Below are 19,815 nucleotides of genomic sequence, written 5' to 3'. Positions count from 1 at the left end.
ATATATGGTCAACCACAGTACTTTAATCATATCTAGGCTTGATTAAGATGTCCCAGGCGGTAAGTGGTCACATACCATCAGGTAAATTGCATCATCGCCACTTTTATGAATCATTTTAATTACTTATTTTTTATTGCTTAGTGATTTTCACAGCACAATAAAATTTGTGTCAGGTTGAGCACCACTGACCTAAGTTAACAAGAATCTCATAATCAGAAAACGATTTAGGTTGTCCCTCAGTGGCATCCATACGAATGAGTGGCACACGCTGTTTACAATGGGACGCGATAGAAATGAGGAACTCGATCTCGAATCTCGATTGAGAACTCCGAGGTTCGATTCTGAGGCACGCAACTCTGATTTTTCAAGGTTATGTGCGTATTAGAAATTAATTATCACGTGTTTTCCGATACCAAATACTGTAATAATGAGAGATCTAAAAAAATGGTTGCCTGTAAAGTCGGTTTTACGGGCGAAGATTTTACGTGACAACGTCTTTTTCTCGGTAGAATATTTATTGATATGAATATAATTAAATTGCACAATAGGAACAAGGAATTGAATGAAAATAAGAATTGCACAAATTTTAACTATAGAAATATATTTTGTTTAGTCTCTAGTGCTGCGCGCGCGGCAGACCGATCATAGTTGAGTGGGAGAGAGACGCAAGGCATTCGGCGGGCCTCTCTCTCGTTCGGTGACTCATCGTAACGTTACCGGGCGTTACACTTTTTCATAAGTGACTCCCAGCCGCAACCTAATTTAAGACGTCGTCACGTCAAAAAACAAAAGGTATGTGAAGTTCGCAGTTGGCCAACTCAGTGGACTATGGTCTAATCCTTCTCATTCTGAGAGGAGAGCAGTGCCCAGCAGTGGGACAGTAATGGGTTGACGACGACTTTCTTACTTAGGTTAAGTAATTTAATTTTACTTCATGTTGAAGGTTAACAAAATATGAATGATTTTAGTGCGATGATATCTTTAGGCACTTACATCACGCAAACAATATAGTTTGTGCCTGGTTCCGTTTTTAATCTTTAGTACATAACCCTAAAATGTACGATTCATTGATATTATTTCTCGTACAGTCATTTCGCGATTAGTTATTAAATACATGTGCACATTTTATGCAAAATATCCTTAAAGTTCCAGCGTAGTTTATTATGAACACTTATATTAGTTATCATATGAAATAACATTACCAAATTTAAATTCATAATAATAATTAATATCGGGTTCATAAATGCTTTTGCAAATATCAAACAAACAAATCAACGATAATGTTTTATTTATTTGTACTTTTCATTTTATATCTTTATGTTGAGTACAATTACATGTTTAACATTTGTTAATAATACAATGAATGTCATTTTATTATAAAAATCCAATAAATAACCACCTGCATTTATTAATATTGCATTAATTTCTTCAGAGAAATCGTTGGAAAGGTGTGAATTTTACGCATTGCGCAATAGTTAAGACGAAAATTGCATTATAGTATTATGGCTTCGAAGTTGCGCAATGAATTAATTGAAAAATAAAGTTAAAATAATATAAATATGACCTCATTAAAATTTACACCTGTTTTTTTATAATGAGTTTAATAAAATTATTTTAAATATGAACCATAATATAAATAAGTAGGAGATGTGTCTCCTAATAATGTATTATTAGCGATATTTCATGAACCATTTCAGTTGTGTATTAATTTTTAGGCATCTTTACCAAACCGTTTAAATGTAGAATTTTATAAAATACTACGAGTACATTTAAATAGTTTAATACAAACTTAATTTATACACAAATTACAACTATGCATTTAAAAATAAAGTTTATTGTAACACAACATTTTGATAATTAATTTTATGCAATAAATATGCAAATATCCTTACTTAATATTATAAATCCGAAAGTAACTCTGTCTGTCTGTCTGTCTGTCTGTCTGGTTGTCTGTTCTTCACGCCTAAACCACTGAACCGATTTTAATGAAATTTTGTACAAAGATAGTTTGAGACCCGAGAACGGACATAGGATAGTTTTTATCCCGGAAATCCCACGGGAATTAGGGATGGCGATCTAAGATCGATTAATCGGAGAATCGATCTTTTGGACCAAAAAGTCGATTATTTTAATCGATATCCTTACTAATCCTTCCTAATATTATAAATGCGAAAGTAACTCTGTCTGTCTGTCTCTTCTTCACGCCTAAACCACTGAACCGATTTTCATGAAATTCTGTACAAAGGTAGTCTGAGAACCTAGAATGGACATAGGATAGTTTTTATCCCAGAAATCCCACAGGAACTAGGGATAGCGATCTTAGATCTATTAATCAGAGAAGCGATCGGTCTCCGGTAATGGATTCTACCTACGTTTGTGGGTCTTTTGGCATACTCTAAATAACCATGAGTTTAATGAGTTCTTGCAATCGGAGACGGTTGCAACATTATATTTGTTTATATAGATTTATTGGGGTTATAATAGGGGTGGCAATTCTTACCGAAAAAGATCGATGTTTGAATCGATTCGAATCGAAGTGCAATAAATCGATTCACAAAAAATCGAGGCCCTAAGAATCGTTCTATCTTCGATATTTTTTCGAGGATAGCGAAAAAAAAGGTTATCAGGATCAAACAAGCACTGAAATTATGTATCCGTCAGCAAATCCTTACTTCCTTACTAATCCTTACTAATATTATAAATGTGGAATTAACTCTGTCTGTCTGTCTGTCTCTTCTTCACGGCTACACCACTGAACCGATTTGAATGGAATTTTGTACAAAGATAGTCTGAGACCCGAGAAAGGACATAGGATAGTTTTTATCTCGGAAATCCCACCAGAACGGACTCCAGTAATGGATCGATTCAATGAATCGATATTTCAACCCAGAAGATTGAAATTCGATTTTCGATTTTACCTACAGTTACTTTACTTATCCATTAGTTGATCATCTATCTATTTATATAAAAATGAATATTTGTCTATATACATTTTATAGAATCGGAAACTATGCGGAAGTGATGATCTTTTGCAGAGTTGTTGTCCAAGAGCCCACGAAGGTTTGGGAGTTGGTAAGACTAAATTTCGACAGATGGCACCACTGTCATTCCAATGAAAGTACGAATTTTCTGTTTTATGTGTCATATTATATCTTTAAAATGCGGGCGAAGCCGCGGGCACCACTAGTATATAAATAAATATTGAGTTATAAACGAAGTGTTAAATATGTTGGTAAGATTCTCTATACATATTCATGCATATCATATACAAATGATTTTATTTATAGACAGGTATCTATATTATATTTGCTCAAATATATTACGTTTTTTGGCCTCTTATATTTATATTTCCCACCTCAAATTATTATTATCGGGGTTGAACGAGAAAGCTCACTTTATTATTTTTCTTTTTAAACTCAATTATGTAAAAAAGCAAAACCAGTGCATAAAGGTAAATAGCATTTGTAATCTCTAAAATTTTAAAATGTACCTACATACATTATATTTGTAGCGGCGTTTAAAACACCGTCTTCAAACTACTAGTTTCTTGACCAGAACAAATCAATTTGAACAAAGAAAATTCCTTAAAAATATATTTTATTCAAATCATTATTCTTAGAAACATAATATTGATATTATTCATATTATTATGACGCCCGCATGGTGTGCCGGAATGCCGGCATTGTCGCCGGGACGCGTGGCGTGCGTACGCGCACTTATCTATGCACGTGATTGTTTTATCAACGCCACTTAGATGGTAAAGGGAGAATTAATGGAACTTTGAGCTGAGCTGATGGAATCAGTGTTTTGTGCTGATTTATGAGAGGAAATATATATGACAGGATCTATTTTTACACGCTTTATATTAGCTTAACTTGTATGTTTGTCAGTGAGTAACTCCGTTTTTTCATTAGAAAGAGATCAACATACATCCTTATACCCTGCATGTATGAAAGAATGAAATAGAATACCGAAAGCTTTTTAGTTGATTTTATCATTTATCTTTATCATCAAAAGCGTGTTTTTTAGTTTTTGAACTATATTTATTATGAATTTAATCTACGTATCAAGTTTTACTTTCTAGTATGCAAAAATTGTCAAATGCCGATTGGATCGGATCAAATTGGTTGGAAACATTGGATAGATTATTAATAACGGATGACAGTTACAGCTTTAAAGGTAGTACAACCTATTTGGATTCGAATCCGGCACTATCGTCACACCTATATCTCTCTTATATAAAAGTACCTAGCATAAGAGGTTTTCCAAGTTCCAATAGGTACTACGGTATCCTAAAGTGTTTAAACTAAAGAATTCCTATAGGCTAATAGATGCCATATTATGTCTTGTGTTAATTAAATCTGACTGCTTTAAAAACAGAATAAACTACTATAATTTGTGGTAGAATTAAGCGTATTAACGATGCCGCCTTCAAACCACAAGAATTCTACGCTCTCGATCTTTTACTATTGATTCTATGCTCACAATAAAACACCTACTACTATTAAATAGTGCAAACTAATAACAATTACACTGTAATAAAGAACCCATTACTATTTAAAAAATCCCTCTACAAAATATAATGACCGCTTCCACAATAGATTGGACCCTAGACCAAAGTCAAATAGTAAATAGTGACGCGCGTACTGCACGCTCCACACACACACACACACACACACGCACACAATGCATTACACTACCCAAACTTCATTGTATAACACAAAGCATACTTTGATACTTCACGTACCGAACAAAGTTCCATTTGTAACCCTACCCACTGTGGGGTGGCGGCAAAAAATGAAGATCTTATTTTCTTTTTACAAGCTAAAGGCTGCACGTGGTCGGGTTGTGGTCTAGCCTTTTTTTCGTTTTATGAAAGTATTATGATGTGTAAAATTCTCGAGAGCGTCGGATCGGTTACTACCGCTTGGTGTTCGAATATCAAGCTGGTTGGAACCAAAGTTGAACTAATGAGCTGTGTCGTGATTGTGAATTACTGAATACAATTGAACATGACAATATTCTTGATAGGCGATAAAGGTATTCATTACATTGAGAGATGCCGATCGGTTTTAGTTTTGGTTTTATTGGAGTTACTAACCCGTTTTCGGATTCTAGTAAGAATAATAAACGGTTTTATATAATGTAAAATGACTGTTTAGTTGAAGCGTGATATGACATCTATAACAAAATAAAAAACTTGGTCACACCAGAATACAGTTGGGTATAAGAAAGGTAGATATTTAAGTAGGACTGCTGTAGTCTAACTGAGGCGAATTCTATCACCAATTTATAACTAGATAGATGATTTTTGACGATTGATTAGTAGATTAAAAGTTAGCCGCGATAGATCAATGATGAAGAAAATGGAAACTGAGAAAATGGGAATTTTTATCACTTTTAGAATATGTATACCTCAACGCCCATTATTATTAAACAATATTTTCATATTGTTACCAAAGACGGACTATTTCTAGTAAGCTTTTAAGGACAAATTTCCATTTTGGCGTATACGATTATTTTATAAAAACAATGATTTTACAATTAGGTACCTATTTAGTTGTCGTTAGGATGCCTTTATGTTCCCGTTTTTGTCAATTTTTATTTAAAATGTTAACTACTCGCATTAAAAGTAGTCAATTGAGACGCTAAAATTAGGAGTCGTAAAATTAGGACACACGAAAACAGATTATTTTTTGGTAATTTGCTAAAATATTTTATTGGCTCTGTCGGTTTTCTTCTAATTTGATCTCAAGCTATAAAGTCTTCATTAAATAAGCAAAGATTCTAAGTTGAGAGCAGTTCGATCTTTATGTAGGTACAGTTTATTTTACTGATCATAATATCTCGTTTGTATTTAAATGATTTGAATTAACACACAAATGAGGACAGGTGGGTTAATTTTTATAATATTGATATAAAATCTGTTAGCAAGGATTTTTATGTCTTCATGACAATTCGAATGACAACGATTAATGTAAAGTAACGATAAAATCGATATGCGAAAGATAACATTAAGATAAATAACATGTTTTATGATATCGTAAAATAAATGAATATTATAAAATGTAATTTACAGATTTTATTATTATTATAACAAAAAGTACCTATATTTTAGCTGTCATAATCTTATTAGATTTACTGAAGTTCTCATATACTTTCTTACATTTTTTTCTATTCTGTAAAGTTGTATTGAAATATTCTTAGTATTACTTAATTTGTACGAAGGCTTTTCTGAAATATAATTAAGGGTTTTCAATGTCTTCATTTACTTAAACATTAAGCTTACACAAGTGTGCGTGTGTGCTATTTATGTACAAACTTTTAAGTGTATTTGTAAACTAAACCAATTTAAATTGGAAGAAGGGACTAAACTAAAAAACTAATAAAAGAAAACAACTTATTAATTGCACTTAAAAATTAAACGGGAAGCATATCTTTATAATCTTATTAGAATTCAACGAGACTCCATTTCGGATGTACAACTTTATGAGTTTTGAAGCATAATTTATAAAACTAACTTAACTGGCTTCCTAGGCCAATTTGTTATATTGACGAGTATAACATAATTATGATTTAATATTTAAGTTAGTTAAGATGCCGTAACGGGTTGAGTGTAGGCGTGAAGTTATGTTTCAAATATTACCGGTTTACTAATTATAAAGTCTTAAGGCGAATGGACTTACAGTAACCGTTAGATTAATATTGACATAATAATTCATGCCATGGTACTACTAACTGGACTAAGCGTTGTAAAATATATCAGTCCAAAATGTTATAAATTTTTACAAGTGGTTAATATAAAACTTTAAGTTATACAAGTGACAAGGGAATTGAATTAATATATTATTATATATGTTACGTATTTTTTTTATCAAATAAAAGTAAGTAACTCGTAATTACCTACTACCACGAATGTAGTTATACTATATGACTACTAACAACAGCTACTGATATTTTTTTAGAACAAGTTACATTTTTTTTGTGGTATAAATAAAAGACAAATACTTCTACGAATGTTCTACGGAATGTCTACGAAGATGACACAATTACGTAGACATCACTTTAAATTTCAAATAGCTATCCAAGAAATCTTGAAGATGTTTAAGATTTTTATTTCAAAAGTTTCGTAACTGTCATGATTTATATTTAAACTCCAACGGCTATTTGGTGCCCTATACATGAGCTGCCAGCCACTAACATCCTGCAAAACATGTGTCTATCTCATAAAATACACTTGTGACACTATTTTTTGTTGACTGTCGACAATTCTGTTATTTGATGACAATGTCTGGTAGTCAGTCATTGTTTAATGTCGATCTTTGGTAAGATATATTATAGATAGATTGACTATTGATAACACGCGTAAGTCGTTTAAACTGAAAATGTGAAAAAAATCCAAAAAACATACGTAGACATATTTGGGATAAGTAAAATTGCATCCAAAAATTACAGACCACAGTAACAACAAATTTGTTACACATTAGTAAATTATCAACCAATCAAATTTACCAACATAAAAGATTATTCTGGTTTGTTTTATCACTTAAAAATCAAAGGAAATAAGTTATTATAGACTCGTACCAAATTACACCGGAAACTGGTAGAGAAAACTTTTACGTGTAACCATTACAGCCGTCATTTATGCTGTATCACGTCAAGTAATATTAGATACCAATGAGTATAATTCATTGGTTCACGAGTGACCGGAGGAAATGATTTATCAGAGCGCAATACGTGATTTGCGAGCGCTGCAGTACCGATTTAATCGCAGGAAGCGACATGATCAAACTGCAGCGGAACTTATCTATCCACCGGCCAGCTGCTTGCTGCTAGTCGTGATTCATAATGCTGGGATAGGCTTGTTTATTCTGTTAGAATCGCCTGCGGTGCGGCGCGGTAAAGCGAGCGCTGTTCCTGCATGCAAAATTATGCGATGCACGCCCGAGCGACGGAAGCGTGCCGACATGCTTGCATTTGCGACTGTCTATTAATGCGAATCTTGCAATTTTTCTATTTAATCTTAGCTGTGTTATTAGTCAATTAATTTAAAAAACGAAACGAAAGAACATTAAAACCCTCATCAACAAAGAATGTTCTAAGATAACTAACATCAATAAGCCTACGAATGTAATCTCGACAATTCTAAGTCGCGGCACGTCAAAGCACCTATTCGTAGAAGTGTAAGTAAAAACCAGTCCGTAGGCGCGCGCTACCGCTCGCGTGCTGCGCGCGCGCCGCCCCGCTCCCAGACGCACGCGCGGGCACACGTACGGTATATAAACCCACCCGCCCTTCCTGATTCAATCATTCCCTTCTGGCGCTCCGCGTGTGCATGTCGCGTCGCTCCAACGTACTGTAAATACGTAGACGTAATCTGTAAATACGTAGGACGTTACTTAAGTTCGTAGCTCGTAATAGTAAAATGTGTCTCGTTAACGGAGAATCACCTTCCCCGAAGAAGGAGGCGGTGTCGCCCCGCTCGCCTTGGATGAAGCTCTTGAACCGTCAGGTAAGGATCCTTTGCTTGTTTATACTCCTTTAGTTTCTAATGTACAGTTCATCTCTTTAAGTTAACTTTAAATTCATTTGTGGTTCAATTTGAAACAATTGTTTTAACTCTTCTGTGTTTATAGCCCCGCCTAATGAGTTTTCTTTTTTTCTTTTATAGAGCTCAAAGCCAAGACTTCCGAGGAAGGTTGCAAGCTCCACTCGAGTTAATCTTAACAAGTGCTGGTCGAAGCTTGGAGAGCTGATCTCCAACTCATCCCCCCGCACTGACCTGCCATCGCAAAAGACTGCATATCCTGAAGAACCATTGCTAGTACCGTTCTCGGAGTACTTCTACCCTGTGGACCCGGTGAAACCGGTTCCAGTAGAAGACAACGATAACGCCGAGAACCAAAACATTCTCAACTCCAGCCGCTTCGAGCTCGTCTCCGAAGACTTAGAAATCAGTGAGAACATGGCGAACGAAGTACGGGAAATCTGCTACTCGGCGACCAAGTCTAACTGTTTCGTATGTAAACTTTGCTATTAACCTCCTCAAAGTTCGAATCTACGTCTTCCAATATTTCTACGATCGGTTTAAATTTCGGTACTAATAATGCAGTGAAAACAAAATCGTGTCTTCCAAGTTTAGATTTAGTGCGCGTTCTGATGCGAGCGCAACAACGTCTTCCATTAGAATAGTGACGTGGAATATTCTTGCAATACCTTTAATCGAGTTGTTGTTTTTGTGATTTTAGTTAAAAATTTATTCACATTGTGGTGTTAGCTTTAATTAACAACTTAGAGTAAAGGCGTTGCAACATTAGTCCACATAATTAGTTTTCGGTGTAATTTAACAGGTTAAAATGTCACGTTTTGGTAGACAGCTTTAATGTCAACTGCACTGTAATTATGAATGCACCAACTTCCGGCTAATTCATTTTCTTCTTAACGTAATTCTGCTTAAATCTTTATGTTCTGTGTATCCAATGTCTTCCATTAGTTTGTAAGAGAGTTTTATATAGACTGTGATATTAAAAGTACACAATCGAAGCTTTAAATAGGTAAGAGACTATAGAGAAATTTTATGTAAAAGATGCTTTATGAAGAATATGTCATTGAATGCGATGGAATTCAAAGTAGTTAGAAACAAAAAAAATCCATACTTCCATTATTCAATTTACTGTTTTCATAGTTATTAGTAGTTGCATAAAATGCACTTCAATCCATCGACTTCAGTGACTTTATTAGAGGTACATTAGTTTGTAGTATCCACTGAAAAGCTTTAATAGTTGTAAGGTAGTTGTACTCAAACATAGTTTGTAAGACTAATGTCCTTTTTCTTATTTCTTTTAAGTACTTTTACTTTATCTTTTTGTATCGCAGAAGTGGGCCGAGCGTGCCAATCTTAGTTTAAGTATTAATTTAAGTGTATAAGTATATCTATAGTTCTACATACTTAAGTTTGCATGCTTTTAACTTGTAAGGCATTTTTAACGCTTAAAACTTATTTCTTTTTTCTTAAGATACTTTTTCTCCCTATTGTGTCAATTAGGATAAGTTTTTCTTAATTTTGTATTAAGTCTAGTTTGTAAACCATTTTCGTAGACTGATTGTTAAGAATTTCAAGACTTTCGTTTGATCTCTCATTAAATAAAGATATTCAAACATTACATTTGATCTTTTCTTTCCCGAAAATACCTATTTAACCTACCTACTTTGTAACTTAGTTCAATGATTCTGTATCTAAAGTAGTATTTGTCATACAATGGAATCAAATACATTTATGAAGTTACGTACTTTTACACTTAGTAGGCACACTTATTTATTTATTTATTTACATGCCAACAGCAACACACACAATACATTATATAGTACTTAGAAGTACACTATAGTAGTATTAATAATATAAGGTTCGTATGAGTGCCAATTATAGGCATGAACAACGTTTATATTATATAATTCTGTATCTTAAATTTGTATGGAACAAATCGAACCATACGCAACCATTATAATGCTGACTGAGCATGGTAATAATGAAAAAACCGCAACTGTTGCCCACTAGTTTCGATCTGTGCCATTTAACTATGATATAAGTTCTACTGATATAAGTAGTGGGACAGTAATGGGTTGCTGATGATGATACACTTACAAACAATCACTACAAAGTATAAAATTGATTACTACAGTTTAACTTTACAAATCACTTGTTTATAGCCTTATACCTAAGTATCACTAATACTTAACTTTACTTTCAATCACACCTAAACTACCTCTGTAATCTATGTTAAGAGGCTTAAATAAGTTAAATTGTTAAGACTTCTCGTAAAGTATTTTACCATACCCTTTAATTATGAATACAACCCTATTATTATCTTTATCTACAATAAGTTCTACCTACTATAACACTTATTTTTAAATAAGAAAGGGCTACCCCTATTTATTCCTTTCAATTATTCTACAATTTCAGAACCCGTTTCATACTGGACATTCGGGACACGCTAAAATCAAGACTAATGTTAATCTAAATAATAATTTTATATTAATATGACGCCTATTGAGCTTTAAGCTATTGAGCTTTAAGCTTTATTGTTAGAACCTATAAATAAGAATATAACTAACTAGGTAATTAAATGAAAAATCCTTTAACCTTAGTAATTAATTATAAAACTAATTTACGACTGGTAAACCGAGATTGGCGCCGTAGTACGAAGTTCGAAATATCATAACGAAAGTCAGAGGTCAAATCCATGGCATGGAGCTCTGATTAAATAATCATGCAGATATATAAATAAATAATTGCAGCTTAATGATTAGCTAAATATATAACATACGTATAAGAGTACAACATAACACGTTTATATCTCGTATCTATATGAGCAAGCACTTGGCCAGCGTAATAGCATAATCTATTGCCACAATACAAGGGATCTGTGTTTATACCTAAGGGAAGAAATAATCATCTGATTATAAAGCTTTGAAAAAACTTTGACGACGAATCAAGGATCGTAACGAATAACAATGAAATAACATTACAAATATATAATTGAAGGTTGTTGTTTCTTGGAATTATATATTTGTTAATGTTTGTCACCCAGTCTCAGTCACAGAACTGAAAATGTCCTTTATGACGAATATTGTAGTATGTACTTTATTTATTGCTTAAATTGTGACTGGGTGTTACCATATTTTGAAGGTGGTAGAACCCTTTGTGGTAGAACTCGACCTATTTCTGCCTCATAACAGCAGTGTTAAGCGCTGCTGTAATCTGGTTTGAAGGGTGTAGTAGGGGAGACATACTTTTCCGAGGCGTTCCAGCTTAGTCCTCAGGGGTAGTGGCGTATCTGTGGCCGACCTCAGGTAGGTAATCCTATCTGGGGTTGATTATTATGTATCCATGGGCCACTTACCATCAGGTGGACTGCATGCTGTCAGCTACACCTATATTATAAAAAAAACGAAATTTGAAGTATTAAGTTCAATTTGTGACGGAGAAAACATTGTGATTAAACCAACATGCCTATGTTTTTTGTAAAAAAGATCTCAAGGTCGTGTTAAGTCTGCCAATCTATAGTTGCCCAGCGTAGGGCTATGACTAACGAAGACCTATGCCCAGCAATAAAACAATAATGGGTAAACAACATTTTTATTATTGTCTCACACTCCTGTGTGTCAATTGTTGTCGGTTGTATTGGTTCTTGTTACTCTGTTTTACATAATAGTCGTTGAAATATGCTGGCGGTCGTTGGACTTTAAAGCCCGTTATTAATATTCAATCTATCTAAATATGGACAAACATCAAAATTAGACAGTTTACAATATAAAATAAATATCAAATGTCGACCTTTATTAGGCAAAACAATGAATACATTGATAATTAATGCAGAGCTAAAATGTCTACAATAGAATTGCAAATTAGACGAGCTTTCCTGTAAGCAATCTGATTATAAATTTATGAATGGTGTAATATATTCAGCTACTAAAACACACTGCATCAATAGTCTTTATAATAGCGCGACAAATAAGATTTACGATATGTATGTATGTATAGGCAACATAGCTACTACCTACTTCTCTTTGTAATAAAGAAGAAGTAGTAAATACGATTAAGTATGCAATGATGCAGGGATGAACGTCAGTATACAATCACAGATAGTAGGTATCTATCAAGGTAGGTATCAAGGAGTCTTGCCTAAGATTGGATAAAGGTTTGCTACCCCTGAGGACTAAGACATATAGAGGAGTAACGCTCAATGTAAGGTTTCCCCTTTCAAACCTGAACACATACAAAAACAAATAGGTGTAGAAGTTATGCCAACAATTCAACATCAACCAAATTATAAACACACCAAAATATCCCCGTCTTTTTATCTTTCACTTATTTATATATTACCTTAGTAAGTACCTTTACGTAAATAATAAAGTTATGTACAGTTTAATGTAACCGTAAAAATTGAGTAGATATTTGTAAATCAGTATACAGATAAAACCGTAACAAAATATAAACAAACTTAATCCTAAGATAGGCGAGGATTACCGTTTTTTACTCGGAATGCTCAGGATCCTGATAAAAGTAAATTTTGTTTTTGTTTCAAAAAACAAAACTGTATTCAAATCAGATAACATTCAATAAATAAGATAAAAAGAGAACCTTCTTTTGGAATTTTGATAGGATAGACACGGGCTTATTTTCAATTTATTGGACGGCACTTAATTCTTTGGGGTAAAAAGGCTCGTCATTTATTAGGCCTTAAAGTCCGTTGCTATTCAATGTAACGTAGGTACTACAAGGACCCGTACCGATAACCCATCATAAATAAAAAATAATGGGTATCGATGTTACGTGTCAAGAAATAGTATAAGATACGTGACATTTTGTAAAAGTGTTGGATGTCCATTTAAGGGGTATAATGCAGTCTGGGCAAACGTTTAAGAATGATAAATCGGCGGTATTTCTAAACGCGATTCGTTCCGATCTGCGATATCGGACAAAGTGAGCGACACCTCTGCGTCACGGCACAAAGGTAGTGCCGTGAGTAGGGTGGGTACGAGTCAGGTTTTAGGCGGACATATTTGGTTTTTGGTTTTGTATCAAGAAAAATATTTGTACGACCGTTTACGTTGAGATTACAGAAGTCGATTAAAATATCTGTCATTTATTGTAATAATGGACTCTAGTTATTATTTTATTATTACCTTCTTTGTTTCATTAAAAAAAACGAACATACTGCATTCTTTATATATATTTTATAACCAAGCGATAAGGCAGAAGTCTGCCAGATAGAAAGCAGTCATTGTTACGATGCAACATCAGCGCGTAATGGATCGAGGAATGTTTTTTCAGAAATAAAAATTCCGAAAGGCAGAAATTACAGTCCCTATTTGACAATTACGCAATAAAAGTAACTGAACAATAAAATACTAGCTACCAGTCCCGCTTTTCTATTTGCGGACATGGTCACCTTACCATGAGTAAGGATATCGTAATAGGGCACCGTGAAATCGCAGCGCTGTGTCGAATCGCAGAAAAATTTCGGTTTTTCGGTTATTTCTTAGGGATTTGTACGGGCTTTCTTCGCTGATTCGCTACGCTAAACGGGTGTCAGCATTACAAACACATGCTCTTTGATTTAGCCAACTTCTACATTCAGAGATCCGCGACGGCTTTTCGATTTTGCGACTGATTTCACGGTTTGCGATCCGTTACATTGATGTTGACTTACCTTCCGTCACAGCTGCTAGTTATTAATTTTATGATGTCACTGGAAAATAGCTATTTCTAAGAATAACCGTGTAAGACATTCTGACAATATATATGTAATACAATGATTTCTGGTTTCCATGTGGTTATCATAAATCTTTTCATGTAACGATATTACTCTCTTTTCATACAACGCATATGATATTACCACAGACCTGTATTTGTTTTGTGGATATTACCAAGCAAACATATTACATACATACGAATAAAGCAGCAATTATATAATACTATATGCATATTCTACGACTTGTGTTCTACGAAAATGACGATAGACCTGAAAAAAGATTTCGTGAAACAGTTTCATAGTAAAAAATACATTATAAAGAGTGATAAAATGTTTTGTAATATAATTGAATTAAGTGGTAAGTGGTTACTGCGGCTTATAAACATCTGCAAACCTCTCCATATAGAAGAGGGATTCTTAAAAATACGTTGGTACTCCTGAGGACTCAGATGGTCGCCTGATATGTACCTAAGTCAGCCGGGTTTGGTCATATGTTAAAAAATTTAGAAAGAATATGTGTAAGTTCATTACTTACGAGTATTAAAGAAATAAAATAAATTACATACACGACACGACGAAATTATAATTATTTCAAAAGTACAAGTAAAAAATATTTTCAATGAGTACAACAGCCTATTATTATAACATTAAGCGTCTATCAGCAGTATTAAACGCTGCTGTGTTCTTGTTTAATCGATTTGGTAAGCGAAATATACTTTTCCGAGGTAAAAACCAAAAAACAAAACACATTTGATATAGAAGTACCCGTCCTAGGTAACATAACTTGTACATGTACTATTTATTTATAAGACACACTAATAGCATTACATACAAAATATATTATACAAACTTATTCTATACACGTAGACTGGTATGCATGCCAGTTACAGGTGCGTACATCTTTGCTATAATATAGACCATCCTAATATAAAGCATAACATTAAAGTATATAGACTAAATAACTAATATAAAGTATCAATAAAGTGAGATATTGTTCTGTAATTCATTTGCAGAAATGTGCGGTAAGCTTTTTTCTCAGGCTTGCGCTTGAGTCGTGTTTACTACTATCCTTGTATATTCACAAACCTTTACTACTTTATACTACCTCCGTGATATAAGCCCAGCTTTAGTTTAAGATAAGCTTTGTAAAATTTATTTAACATGTGCGTTACAAGGAGCCTGTAGCAACTAGATAAACCCATGTGTGGCATAATAGTTTGTTTGTGAGCCGCCGCTCCACGCGTCGGCACCTTTGACTGCATTTGTCAAATGCTATGTCGGCTACTTAACTTATTTGTAAAGATTGCTGGTATCGTCGGCAAAATAGTTTCGTTTATAATTAATTTTACTTGATTAGTAGGATTCTTTAAAAGATAATTTATTTTTAATGTTAAATTCACGAGTTGTTGAGTCGTTGAATACTTAAACCTTACACTAAAGCGATTGAGAGCTTCCGAATGAAAATAAAATAGAGTAAAAAGAAATAGATTTTTTCATCCCGTACCCAATGAGTAAAACATGGAACCTTAAATCTATTTGTCACAGGGCTCCATCTTTTGAGCTTAATAATTTTTCTACGAAGTTTATACCTATTACTAACTTGATTTTATAATTAAATTATTAAGCTCTAAGATTTTGTATAAGCACAGTGCGGTCTTCGACTGGTGCACTATGTCAGCCACTTCATATGTTTTAGAGAACTTTGGGAAAAAGTATCAAGATTGTTTTATCAGATGATCATTAATATCCAACATCTTTCTACTTAATCATCAACCAATAACGTTATTGTATAAAAATATACTATATAAACGACTTCTAAACGATATGATGCTATTTTTTACACCAACAAAGAAAACAAAATTGAATAATGGCATCTTATCTTTTACACTGACCTTACATCTGAAGTCTGAAGTCTGAAAGTACATCTACCTATGTACTACTATGCTACTATGTAACAATACTCAATAATATAGTGCATTATTTCTACCAATACTGAAAATGAAATGAAATTGAATAATAGTAGGTATTACGTTATCTTTTACCCTGACCTTACATCTACAGTCTGTGTACGCTATACCTATTAACGCTACCTCATCGCAATAAATGCAAGCTACTTAAGAGCGGCTTCGTCAATCCGAACGTCTTTGTCGATACTCAGGATCTGTGAAAATCAGAGCCCGCCACTTGTCTTGTTAAAATTCACAACTCCGTTTGTGCAAAACAACGGCCCGTGAAACAAACAATTGTCGCGTGAAATTCCGATTTATGTCGTTGGTAAAACTCAAATAACACAACATTAAAAAATCACCGTTCAAACGACTTGGTCTCCTTATTCCTTTACGTTAAGGAATATTTTGGTTGGGACCTGTAAAATGTTAGCAGTAAAGATAAATTTGTGAAAAGTAAAAGAGTTCACGCTTCGATGTTCCGTCAACAAGAGGCGATCGCTAAAAGTGCCACGATTAACAGTTTCTTTAGATGGCTACAACGGAAATGGTTTTTGAGGGTGCGAATGAGTCCTTCACGATTGGAGGCCCTTGAAAAAAGCGCCGAAAAAGTAAGATGTTAATTTGTCCCAAAATGTTTGGGACGGCGTGAATTTTCACAAAGAAATCACGTGCTGTAATAATTTACTTAAAACCATCGGGACGGTCAGATGTTTCTTATTTGTGAGTTTAACATCCTTTTATTAAAAACGATATTGATAAGGAATACAATCGCGCTCTATTCACACTGTATTTTCCCATTAAAACTAAATTAAAACGAAACTTACCGTACATACATACATACATTGCAGTGTACGAGGTATATTTTATGTTGCTATCAATAAAAATCCTGTAGTTAAGTAACAATCAATCACAGAATACGTTTTATGATCAGTCAAAGTCAAAGATCAAAGTACATCCAATTTCATTTCTGTACATAATATGCCTATAACCGCAAAATAATTCTACATACATTGTGCGTACGTACATGCGCACAAAGTTTTAAATTACCCCGTCTTGACGTGTTTGATTTTTCTAGTCGAGCCGACATAATTATAGCTGACTATCTATTATTACTGGACGTGTAGGTTAATTTTAAGTTTTTGCACACTAATGATTTGTCAGCACGCGTTGATGCATCCTCCAGCTAAATATAGCGTCGTAAGAAATATATAATTACCTTCCAAGAAACTGTGTGTCTTTTTTGATTTCTGCAACTAGCGCAGGAATTCAAAAACTGAGATTTTTTGTACAATGTGAGATACGAAACCAGTATGTACACCTGATATATGTGATAAATGTCGCCTGAGGACATCTGTAACCAATTTTATATACAGGAGAGAGACGGAGAGGAGAGAACAGGAGTTCTAATTGAAATAGATCACAAATGCATTGCTATCACTAATGTTTATTTTTAGTGTCAATGAGCCTTATTTATATACCAATATATAAACATGAAAATATCGAATTCACAAGTAAAATTAATAAAAATAGCCAATTCAAAATACATATAAGGCCATAAGTTCTACGATCAACTAATACTTCTATTATTATGGTTTATCTTAAGAAATGTTGTATTAATTAAATCCTTCATTTCTTTCATAAAATTGTTCAAACCACAGAAATATACAACAGGCATTCAAGCCTATAATAAAACAAGATAACAAGTGAAGGCTCGAAAATTAACACCCCATTGTTTAGTCGAGCACTATTGTCGTTTAAGCGTCTTCAATTGAAGTGACCACTAAAAGCCCTTTCTATTGTTTCCGGAACTTCACGAAACAAAGAAGATAATATTCATGTTTAAGTGGTTTTGGGATATTTAAGTTGTAAATTAGAAAAGCACAATAAAATAGGTAAGTTTTTTCTTTTTGTTTTTGAATACTTTCTCTGTTGAATGATTTAGTATCTATATAAATTACTATAATTGATTTCTTGATTGATGCATACTGTATGCATTAGTATTTATAGAAATCAATATTTTTAAAGGTGGTAGGACCCTTTGTGGTTCGACTCCGGCTGTATCACCGCCACACCTATTTCTACCTACTAACAGCAGTGTTAGGCGCTGCTGTGTGCAAGTTTGAAGGGTGTGGTAAGGGAGACTTTTCCGAGGCGTTCCAGCTTAGTCCTCAGGGGACCTCAGGTAGGAATATCTAATCCTATCTGAGGTTGACTACAGATTGATTACAGATTCGTAGATACAGTTGACTACAGATTCGAAACAAATCTAAAACTTATTTCTTTGTTGATATTATGCTGATGTATTAAAAATTCTAAAGTACAAAATGGCGGAGTCTTATTAAAATTTATTGTACAATAAAAAAATTAAAACCTCTTAAAGCTTTTATAAAGGAAAGACTCCTTAAACGTATGCCATATTTTTCTTTTTCTAACAACTGACCACAGACCCTTATTGCTCTTAGGACAAATAATACAGAAATGTCATTTAGGTGCGAGTGCTGAGATAACAAAAGTGGCTGTTGCCTTGGCCAAGTGTGTCTAAGCTAGCACGTAATTAGTGATACTTTGCCACTTCCGAGTGGTCAAAATCCTTTTTTTGATAAAATTTTACGGATGCAGCTTGAAACGGAAGTGTTCTTCTTAATTGCTTAAAATGATTTGAGGAAGCTCTTAAAATGCCCTAACAAGTAAAGGGATTTTAAAGTAAGTATTTTAAATCTGAATAGGAAACGGAACACTTGATAGTTGGTCACTGCCATCTGTAGTTTCTCTCTATTAATCAGCTTAACTGCACTGTATGGATATACTGTCAGAATGAACAGGATTATGACCATATTCTACCATAATAGCCAAATACGTAAAAACACTGGTAGGTAGGTGCTGAACACAGTTCATCAGTCATATTCTATTATTATCGACAGAATTTAACTTCTTTATTGCTAGTCTAAGAATAAACAATATTCATTAACTATAACGCTAGCCAAGTATTTTTTTTTTCTATAAATGATACGAGTAGGTATCTTCTTCAGGGCTCAGCTAATTATAAGAAGTGACACGTGCGTAGCAATGGGGCAGAAAAAAGTTGCAGGAAAGAGATAAGTATGTAGGTACCTATTTTCATTTAAAAACAGGATAAGTTCTTGAATGAATCCTATTCCCAAGAATCATTACTAAATTTCTACATTTTTTTTTTGTAAAAAACTGTTATTCTTCCAGGCACGTACCGTACTATATTCCAACACAAACTCAAACCCGACAATTACAGGAAAGGACATTTAGGTGCGAGATGTTTTTACAAAAGGACTATTGACTTCGGGACGCGCTAAGTGCCATTACCACGTTCAGGTAATTAGCCACTTCCGACTCGTAAAGTGAATTTATTTTACGAAAGTCCCTATTTAGTAATTTGGTTGTAAATTTGCTTAGAAAATGCATAAATATTTAACAAATATGTATTTAAGTGCCTTTAAGCTTCCGCTACTTCCTTTTACAATATTATTTAAAAAACATCTTAAAAGAGTACCCATAAACTCGGTAAACATTTATAAAACGGTACTTGAATTTAAGACGAATACCTACATATTTATAAGTAACTAATTTCGAATGGGTAG

At 33.7% G+C, this 19,815-nt stretch overlaps 1 protein-coding gene across 1 annotated transcript; it reads left to right on the top strand.

The window, feature by feature from the left end:
* The first annotated feature begins 8,307 nt into the window (after positions 1-8,307).
* Positions 8,308-10,163, top strand: LOC140753829 (uncharacterized). Its single transcript, XM_073088625.1, has 2 exons — positions 8,308-8,512; positions 8,672-10,163. The coding sequence occupies exons 1-2, from the start codon at positions 8,426-8,428 to the stop codon at positions 9,038-9,040; spliced, it is 456 nt and encodes a 151-aa protein (XP_072944726.1). The 5' UTR covers positions 8,308-8,425; the 3' UTR covers positions 9,041-10,163.
* Positions 10,164-19,815: the final 9,652 nt, after the last annotated feature.

Source organism: Epargyreus clarus, unplaced genomic scaffold (genome assembly GCF_041222505.1).
Source record: "Epargyreus clarus isolate Ecla_fem2 unplaced genomic scaffold, WU_Ecla_fem_2.2 ptg000027l, whole genome shotgun sequence".
Lineage (NCBI taxonomy): Eukaryota > Metazoa > Arthropoda > Insecta > Lepidoptera > Hesperiidae > Epargyreus > Epargyreus clarus.
This window is presented reverse-complemented; position numbering and strand designations above follow the sequence as displayed.